The following is a 10,664-nucleotide window of genomic DNA, read 5'->3' on the forward strand; positions in this document are numbered from 1 at the left end:
CCAACATACACACACACACACACACACACAAACATCTTCAAGCATCACAGTGATCACAAGATGCCATTTCCTGTTCCTGTAAGACATAACTGCAAACCCCATGACTATCCTGGATACTATATATATACTGAGTAAACCAGTTCGAAATGGGGTGTAGCCCAAATTTACTTTTACCTTATACCTTAAAAATGACACCAAAAAAATCTGAAAGGTGTATGCAGAACAAACAAAACAACAACTTACTCAGTGGCATATTCCATCTGTGTCTGCAGAGCCACAGAGATCAGTGAGGCCACGTTTACACGCTCCTTCAGAAAAAAGTCAGGATTGGACTCCAAAGTGCGGATGAAGATCAACAAGAAGGTTTTATTGCGTATCAAGTTGAAGAACATCTTGAGACCTCTCTCCGTATCCTCACGGTGGCGATAGTCCAGCTAAACACGAAAGTAAAAGAGAGACAGTTCTCTTTGTGTACAATACACTGATTGGAATAAATTGTCATTCAATGAATTACATACAACGACTAAAAAGTACTTACGTGTCATCTACAGGTTGCAGAATTCCCATAACTTATTGAATGGAATGAATAGAAAATAAAGCAGAAATGTGACTAAGAGAAATGAGCATTTTTAGATCAGTAACAAATAAATTGGACCATTTCATATTTCATAACTCCAAGAACTTTGAAGCAAAAAAGGTCCCTTTAGATACATTTCCTGACACCGCTGAACACTGTACAGAGTAGAAAGAAGAACAGATCTAGAAAAATATCCCAGCTAAAACAGCATCCATCCACCCACCCCGATATACACACATACATACAAATGTTTTCTATACAAACCTCTAACTCTCTGATGACAGTGTGATCCGTAACACCAGGAAAAAGCACTCGCATGCAATAGGTTCGGTAGTCCCAGAATGGGATTGAACCCCCACCACTCAAATCACTGGCCAGTTCGCTCATGTCAGTTTGGAGTTCCGCAAATGCTGCAAAGAAGATATGAAATGGCACAGATGAAACGAGAAGGAAGTTAATAACACATCCATTGATGTTTCAGGGAAAGAAGCTAATAAAATGAGAAAGAAAATGGAATGCGTTTACATGATGTCTCATCATTAGGGGTTATCGTAAATAGAGGTGTATTCAGAGTTTGTGATTGGGCGACAACCAGGCAAGTGCAGGATATCAACTGCACTATGTGTTCTGACATCTATTAAACAAGTGTACCTCTTAGACCAACCTAAAGCTTCTGAAAAAAAGTGGTTATCATCAGAAACGGTGCACTGAGAGTATACCTATAAACACTAGCAGATAAGAGTAAAAAAAAACAACAACAACCCCAAAACATTTGAACCTTCTGGAATTTCACTGACATCAGGAAAAGAATTATGTTGTGAGTGGCATCAAAAGGACTACCACTCCCCTGAGTCACGTGAGTTCCTGCTCCGGCACACCAGCAGTCAACCAAAAGTCCTCACCTAAAGTCTCATGGATGAAACCATTATAAAACCGGAACTCAATCCTAACAAGAATTGTGTTGTTGGTAGGTCGGTCAACTGTTCTATACCCGGAAAGTAACATTTTTCAGGATAGAGAAAAATCTATTTCATTCTTTTAAAAGTTGCATCTAAATTATGTATCTTTGCATGTTTTCTTCAACATTTAGAATTTGAATTTCAACGAAACATCTCTTGAGCACATGCATCCGAATAATACAGAGCAATAAATAAAGCTGGCCGACAGTATACTTTGCTTTCAAAGAAAAAAATGGCTGCCTAGCAACCTACCTTCTTTACACTCGTTGGCCACACGCGACTCGAGCTGGTCCATATCCTTCTTCATCTTCTTCATCATGTCGTCGTTGCGGCGGAACTTAATGATGCAGCAGACGCAGACCACCAGCATGATGAGCACCAGCACGGCCACGCCCACAGCGATGCCAATGATGGCTGCCTGTGACAGCTCTTGCTGCTGCTCATACTTCAGGTAGCCCAGCTTGTACGTCAGGTTCCTGCCAATCTCAACCTGCCAAAGAACATGTGGACATGTTAGCCTCGGTATATGAAATGTTTGGGTTACTGCTAAGGGCCATCTCTTTTCAATTTGGAACCAAACCATCTAGGGATCATTAACGTGCAGAGCTTTCACACAGGACCTCTAAAATGTTAAGGTTTTATTGAAGCTCAATCCTTATACCCAAGATTCGAACTCCCAATCACCAGGTTGACACATGAACACAATACCTGTTGAGCTACTGAGCTCCCCCGACACTCCCCCTCCACCTTTTCTGAAATTGTCCACTTCTGCCATAACTGCCATTTATATAATTGTAGATAAAAGGAAGAAAGCCAGTGCATTATTCAATGCCCTACAAACAGAGATAAGGATGTTTTGTGCACTCACCAGAACCTGTGGGAACCCACTGCCGATCTGGGGGGCTGGCTGAGTGGATGGAGGCTTGCACATAATGACAGTGCTCACTACTGATGTCACCACACACTCCACCTTGCCGATGTGAACTTTGACATCTTGCTCCCTCACGGCATCCAGATTTTCACCCTGACAGAGACAGAAAGAGAGACAATTAGAGAGAGAGAGATAGAAGATGAAATGCTTTATCTGAGTTGATGAGATGAGAGACAGAGAAAAAAAAAGAGAGATACATACATATCGCGACCCCAATGCTTTCTTGCCGTACCTCCATTTTTTTAAAACAGTGAAAGTGTGACTTCTTCTTATGCTCACTCTTTGAAATGTTTTCACTGTTATTAAAAATGGAGATACGACAAGGAAGCACTGAGATCGCGATATGTAAAATCCCCTTGCACGTGAACACAAATACATAAGTACGAATTATGCACATATGTGACTGGCTGTGAGAGTGTGTGTGTGCATGTTAGTGTGTAAGCACAATTACATACTATTCCATAAACTAGGACACTGACAATAATATAAAAAAAAAGAAGACAATTAAGCTGTTATCAAGCAGTGAGGGTCTCACATTCAGAAAGAGAAGCTCCGTATTCTGCTGATGAGTCTTTTCTCCATCCTTGAAAGGCTCCAAAATCGGGTCACGGTAAACGGTCATCTTGCCCTGGCCACCGAGTCGCTGCAGTTGGGAGACCTCGTCCATCCGGAAGCCAAAGTCCAGCTCCAGGGGCTGGTCAAAGACTGGGTCAAGGCCACTTATCAGTGGGGACAGACATGTGATGTTGTTGGCAGGGAAAGCCAGAAACCAGCACGGCTGTTGGAGAGAGAGAGAGGAAGGTAAAGGAACTGACCCGCTTGTAAACTTTTACACCCCAATGGATCTGATTTAGATCATTTAAGAGACAGGCTGCTATGACCGTGCCTGTCGGAGGTAATGCGGATTGAGCAGGACACAAAATTCCAGCAGACAGACTGAGATATTCCATTTAAAAAATCTTCCTAACCCAGGGAAATGACCTCATGAGTTCTGCTTGCTAGGGTGAAGAGTTTAACCACTACACCGCAGGCCCCCATGAATTTAGGTGCTCTACAAAACTATGTTCATTGTTGGAGGGCTGCATTCTGCAGTGACAGACAACACCTAGACAAAAAGTATGAAGCTGTTTCAGACATAAATACGGCATTTTAACCCTATCCATATGTCATGTTTTACTATCGTATCCATACGATATGGGGAACTCTGTGCCACCACTTTCAAAGAGGAAATTTACTCATTAATCCGATCCGTACGCTTTGCACAGCGGTCTGTCAAAACGATTTTTTTAGAAATACTGGAAGTTTCAAAGAGATCTTTGTCCTAGAAGTATTCTAAAATGTGAAGAATACAACCCCGGGGGTACAAAATGACCCCAGGGTGTACGGAGAGGGTTAAAGGATATCTTTGGGAGGAAGGAATGGTGACAAAATCAGTGCCAGCAAAGTAAAGGCCCTGTTTCTGAATAATGTGCTCAGTCAAATTTTCCTTAGTCATATAATTTTTTGATGCAGAGAATCCGTAGAATGAAAAAAAGCTTAACATAAAGAAATAAGATTATTAAAATTAACAAAGTCGTCATCATGATATAACGATGGCCTACCTCATTTATCATTGTAAAGCTTAACAGATTTCCTACTTTCATGCTTTTCAAGATTTGGGTCGTAAATGCATATTTTAAAAAATGGTGGTACATCATCATAATAATGCCATGGTGGATCAGTTTTATACTGACTGTAGTCTGACTTTGGCTGTTAACCTAGCATATTGACTATGCATACGGCATAAATCTGCTACTCACCCCACTATAAGCTTTGCCTTGATACCACATCAGCATCTCAGGCTTTTGGACATTGCGCAGATTGTCCCCAGAGGCATTCACTTGCAGACCTCCGCTGAAAGGGACAAACAACAAGTTTTTTTTGTGTTGTATTTTATGGCAAGTCAGCACAACAGCGGACACATTGCACCAGCAAACAGATTAGAGCACTAGAACCACTGAAACAAAAGTTCAGTTTGCTGGAGTAAAAAGAAGCACAGCAACACAACAATGGGCATATAGTGAGGAAAAGAGTATGAGTATGACAGATTAACAGAAACAATTGAGGTGAACAAAAAAAAAGCAGGGGACCTACCAATACCACCCTACAACCACTCATTGAAACAAATGTAAAAGGAAAAAAATTCCATAATACATACCTGCGTAAGACCTTAAAACGTGACACCCACGTGACGTTGGGATTGCGGACGTATCTGAAAACGACTCCGGCAGGCCTCAACACAGCACTGTCTATATTCATGGTCAAGCCAAAATCCTGGGACGTTGATGTCGGGGCTTCAGAAGTTGTGCAAGTCAGTGCAGTGGTGTTCAAGCTGAAGAATGATACGGAGAGGAGAGAGATTGCGCATTACTTCAGTCTGAAGACAACATTAAGAACTACATCAGACTCCACTTTTACAACTTTGTATATCAACTAATTAATTAGGACAGTGTTCCAAAAACATAATAATATGAGAGAAGAGTTTTACTTTACAAATAATTTCCTTATACTGTAGAAACAAAAAATCAAAATATGGAAAAAAAATTCATAATTGTGAAACAGAAAGACAATTTAAAATACCCATAAAGTATAAAGTATGATCTATGACAAGAGCCAAGTCAATAGTAAAAGAGCAAAGCCTAAATTAAAGCAAGAGACTTATCACAATTCAGATGTGTGCACTCTGTAACAGCTTTGTGTCAAACATTTGTTTTGCTTGAGGAAAGAAAATCTTATCCACACAGTAACAGCCATTTTGTGCAGGGAAAAAGCATGACACTCACCTCTTTGGCTGTGTACACGGGTAGATCTGGCCAATCATAACAGAGACGTTGGAGCCGGCATCCATGTGCTCACCCAACACGGTGACAGATGTACCACCTGCGTACGGACCCACATCGGGGGAGATGCCTGTGATGCGGGGTTCCTATGAAATGAGAAATAAATGAGCTTCGTTTTCTTTGGTTGAGAGAACAGAGGCATATAGGTGCAATAACAGTTACTAAGTGCAGGGAAAAAGTTAGACAGAAACATCAGAGGGAAAGAAAAAAAAGCAGGACCTACCAATACAGCCCTCCAACAATCCACAAAAAAAAGGTTTAAAGGTATTAAGCATGTATTTATCAGGATGAAAAGGGTAGGCTACAGAGAACAGGCAATCTTTCGAATTACACAGACATTCTAAGCACATTCATATATACACTAACACACACAAACAGACATAGACACAAACATCATCATTATCCAGTGCCAGATCTGCGACAGACATCGGCGATCATGGTTTTCCATTCATTCCTTTGCTCGGATGCTCTCAAAAAAGCTATGTTTCCCTGATCCTTTCCTGTTACCCATTTGTTTAGGTTCCCTAAGTATGTTGTTCTGGGCCTACCCCTGCCTCGCTTGCCCTCAATTTTGCCAGTGAGAGCTAGATGTTCAAGACCCTTATGTCTATTTAGGTGTCCCAAAAACTGCATTTGTTTTTAACATTGAGCATCCCACGTGGGCTTCATCAAGCACTACCTCATTTGATTTCTTTTCCTTCCACACAAACATATATATTCAAAATACTGAGATAAAAATTGTTTAAAAAGGGGTGCTCTGCGAGTGTTACCCATACATAAAAGTTCCTTAAAACCCTAGACATGACAGAAGTAGCGAAAATAAATATTCTTTTCCCTAATACAGGGTGCCCATTGGGGGATCGAGTCTGGTCGGGGCAGCTTGCTAGCCAGATGGAGGGTGCAAAGCGGGTATCGTGGCACAAGCCGATCGCGCCTGACTAATCACCTAAATAACAAACGCTTCATTTTCAGGCGGCGATTAGGGCGACCGCCGTCCGACCCGACCCGACCCCATCCGCAATGGGCACCCCGTATTACGACACAAAAACAGTACAAAACAAACCACTAAAGAGGAACCATTATAACAGAAAGTGTGCCGCCAACTCACCACAAAAGCAAACTTGTCATGAGACCTGTTCATGACACTATAGTCCTTGCCCACCACAATCATGACATGGTTTTCAAAGTTCGGTCTCGCTGTAGCTTCCTCTGTGCGGCATACAGTCCTTAGGAACACAGAAATATGATATATAACCTTTTTGTAAGAACAGAAAACATACATTTGGAGGGTGTTGAGCCATTTGTGTTTCTCAAAGAAGACATCTTGTTGCCAGTACTTATTAAAAAAACCAAAAACAATAACAATACCAAATGAGAAAGTCTTAACTATGCCTCTGACAAAAGAACGAGCAAGGCTGAGAAATTCAAGCTTTGTGCAATGGACCTTGGTGCTCCTCCTAGAGGTAGCACTTACCCTACTTAGAGCATCAGAAATCTCTTTTCAAATCAACGATAGCTATAAGTAACTTACATGTTGGGAGCCTGGAATTTGACAATCTCACACTTCACCATGTCAATCTGAACTTTGACCTCATCTTTTTTGGAGCCCAGGTTCTGGCCTCTGATGGTGACCAGAGTGCCGCCCTGCACAGGGCCCGACTTGGGGGTAAACTGTCGGAGCAAATGGAGAAGAATAAAAACACATGGACAACTGTGTGCTTGCAAGTAAAAATAGCTTTGAGGTACACATTTCACAACAGCTTCTTGTCTCCAGAAGCATTTATTTGATTGGGAAAAATCAAAATCATAAAGAGAACATAGCAGCATGATGAAAAGAAACAGATGGACATACAGATGGAAATGCAGACTGATAGAAATAATGATTGAAGGATAAAACTGATGGACAGTCAGACCAATATACTAATAAACACACTAGCTTTATAGCAAAACAGATTAACAAAGGTACACATACACAGAGACAGACGACCTAAATACAGACTTGCATATGTAAGACAGTTACCATTCGTCGAAGAGAAAAGTGTCTTTCTTAGAGAGGTGGTCATCTTACTCAGTGTCATTATAAGGTTTGAAAAATAAAGATGCAAAGCGGGAAATGAGAAGTGAATGTTTGCACAGGTGACTGTCTTATACAGGTAGCTATAAGAGAAAGTTCCCCTGTAAACGTAAACATATAGATGGACTGATGGTAGGATGGCTAGACGGAAAGACAGACGGAAAGACAGATAGGAGACAGATCAAATACATCTCTTTTCAACTTACACTCAGGATGCGGGGATTTCTACATATGGAGCCCTGCTCCAAGAATTCATTCTGATAGGCTACAGGGCAGAAAGAACTGGTAGTGCAGCGATTGTCGTGGCACCAGCCACATTGGAACTTGGACATCAAGGTGATACAGTCCCCACAGGTCTGGGCCATAGCACTGCACTTGTAGATCACAACTGGAGAGAAAAAGCAGGGTAGTGGAAAGGGGGGGGGGGGGGGGGGGGGGGGGTTGGAGAGTTTCTTAGTGTTTTTCTTTTGTCTTTTTAAAAAATCAAGGTCTATACATCTTTTACTCCCCCACCAACATAATTTAAATTATTTGGAAGTTGGGCTGCTTCAACACTTCCTGTCTATCTATAGAAGTCTTGTGTAAGTTCACAAGATTCTCTAGTACATTTTATGATACCATATTATTCTATCGGGAATAAGGAATAACATACACACCCGTGCACGCTTTCTATAATTAACATTAATTCTATCCTTCTAGACTCCAAAGTAACCATTTCCAGCTCTGTGAACAAAGGCAAATATTTTTCTGGAGTACATAACCATGAAACTGGGAATACATCACAAAAATAATAGCAAACATAGGGAAAAACAGTCACTATGTAAGGGGCCTCACCACTAGAGCTGGGCGAAGAGTCGATTCCGGAACCGACCCCCACGATTAATATTACCGAAGTAAAGTTCCGTCTCCTTTCTACATAAACCATTGGTTGCCGGTTACTTTTATCATAAAAATCTTCTTTTTTTAAAGATAAAAAAAAAAATAGAAGTTGATGCTTCGTAGTGCTCCGAAATCAAGGTTATCCTAAATCCTGAAGATGTTCGGAGCCAACCAGGTAAACACCAGAAAAAAATCACATGATGAGAAAGTAAGTAATTGGGTTCGGAGTCGATTCCTACGATTCCTAGCTTTCAATAATTGGGAACCTGGCCGCCCAGCACTACTCACCACTGACGCCCTGTGTATTGTCCAGAGGATTGTCAGCTCCACCCCACGTGATGTTGAACAGAACGTCCATCCGGCTCATGGTCTGGATGTAGGAGAACTGAGCAAGACAATAAAACAACAGCATGGTGAATTCTGGAGGTCCAAATGTTAGCGAACTGTGCTAGATGATAAAATAATGATATGATGGTGGGTGAAGTTTGGCAGTCCAGGTGAAGGGGAACTCTGTGAGGTAATAAATTAACAAAGGTAACTCTGGGAGTAGCATGGTTGAGACAAAACGAGGGAGAAAACTGGAGTGGGTCAATCTCAAAGTTGAGTTGGTAATAGTTTTCACATTTAATGTTTTTTGGTTACAAGAGCCAATCTATCTGTTTACGATCAGTGCAGCTGAATATTAATGAATGCAAAAATGCATGAATTACTCAAGAAACCCTAAAACAAATCAGTTAAAACGCAGTCGATTTTTTATTATTAAGGCTCTCTCAATCTTTTTTGACTATCAAATCAATATATCATATAAAGACACAAAGTGTTCCTCGTGCACATGAGTAGCTTAGGTTCTCACTTATCCTGGTGAAGTGAGAAATAATTTTATCCCAAAGTTACCTAGGAATTGAAAAATAAGAAAAGAAAATATCTTAAACATCACTCGTAATTCTAGACAAACACATTGCCCCCCCCCCCCCCCCCCCACCCCCGAAAAAAAAAATCAATTCAAAAACTCCCAATAGCATCTAGTTCCTTCCTTACCTCCATCTCCTCACACGTTACAATGTACGCTCCCCCATCCAAGTCTGGCGTCAATTTCTTCGCTGTAGCCGGCTTCTTGATCACCTTATTGATGCCAAACTGGCAGCGCAGGTCATTCAGCTGAAATGGGTGAAGGGAGTAGGCTCGAACCTGGATCTCCTGGCGAGCCATGGCTGGCACCAGAATCTCGGTATTTTGGTCCATACTCTCGAACCGGGGGCAAAAGCCTGGACCTGAGTTAGAATTGGATGCACTCCCCGTCCGCTGGAACAAAACATGAAGGAGAAACAAAATCAATTCTACTGTTGTTGGTTGAGTACCATTATTGTGTGTCTAGTCACTATAGGAAACAGACTACCATACAATTCTTCGTTCTAGAAGTGATTTATAGCACTTGTAACACAATTAGCTCATATAACAGAAGATTTGAGGTGTTCAAATAGAGAAACAAACACAAAAAAGGAGGAGAGAGCAAGATAATAGACGTTCGATAGGAAAGAAGGAGCAAGCCACACCAGAGCACCTGCTAACTACCTATGAATACCCCACAAGAAAACTCTGAAACAGAAGAAGAAAGATAGACTCATACCATAACGTCAGAACAAATGCTGCAGAAATGAAAATAAAGACTAATTAGCACAAACTTAGTTCTTGCACAGTATAATAAGTAAAACACTGTGCCTTAGGGGTGTAAAAATTGTTTTTCAAGCCCCACAAACATGAACCTGAATGCATTTTATTTTCCAAATTCTCCAGGCAGGGACTAAAATTTGGGACGAAGCATCTCCTGCACTAACAGTACAAAAAGTGCTTGCAAATTTTTTGCTGGGTATGGAAGTCAATTTCATAGGAAGTATAAGCAAAACTGAACAGTTTCCCTATAACTACATTACAATAACATAAAGATAAATGAGAATACCAAACCGCACTCACGAATATGCGGCCGATTACTAAATATACTAATATGTGTCACAATAGATGACAACAATGTGTTTCCTATTGGGCTCAAATTGATATTTAGATAGCTTCTTACTGAGAATTTACAAACTAAGAAATGAGTAAGGTACAAAATATTGCCCATGAACAAAACTTCAGAAAAATGTCCTAAGTTATGTTAAGATCAAATTGTACATCCCTTTTAGTTACCAGCTTTTTATAAACCAATTAAAATGAATTTGATCTCTCCCTCCCCCCCCAGCCACATTGGAACTTGGACATCAAGGTGATACAGTCCCCACAGGTCTGGGCCATAGCACTGCACTTGTAGATCACAACTGGAGAGAAAAAGCAGGGTAGTGGAAAGGGGGGGGGGGGGGGGGGGGGGGGG

General features: G+C 41.2%; 1 protein-coding gene across 1 annotated transcript in view; it reads right to left on the minus strand.

Moving 5' to 3' along the window:
• LOC101854347 (plexin-A2) overlaps positions 1–10,664 on the minus strand; it is a gene marked incomplete in the record, with an annotated part of 268,808 nt that overhangs the window by 27,320 nt on the left and 230,824 nt on the right. The window contains 13 exon segments of the mRNA XM_035970985.1: positions 244–434; positions 842–987; positions 1,789–2,026; positions 2,405–2,560; positions 3,003–3,245; positions 4,267–4,360; positions 4,665–4,838; positions 5,290–5,432; positions 6,455–6,572; positions 6,878–7,017; positions 7,627–7,808; positions 8,588–8,684; positions 9,338–9,601. Of these exon segments, the coding sequence (XP_035826878.1) occupies positions 244–434; positions 842–987; positions 1,789–2,026; positions 2,405–2,560; positions 3,003–3,245; positions 4,267–4,360; positions 4,665–4,838; positions 5,290–5,432; positions 6,455–6,572; positions 6,878–7,017; positions 7,627–7,808; positions 8,588–8,684; positions 9,338–9,601 (2,186 nt within the window).

The sequence above is a fragment of the Aplysia californica genome, unplaced genomic scaffold, assembly GCF_000002075.1.
Source record: "Aplysia californica isolate F4 #8 unplaced genomic scaffold, AplCal3.0 scaffold00355, whole genome shotgun sequence".
Taxonomy (NCBI): Eukaryota; Metazoa; Mollusca; class Gastropoda; order Aplysiida; family Aplysiidae; genus Aplysia; species Aplysia californica.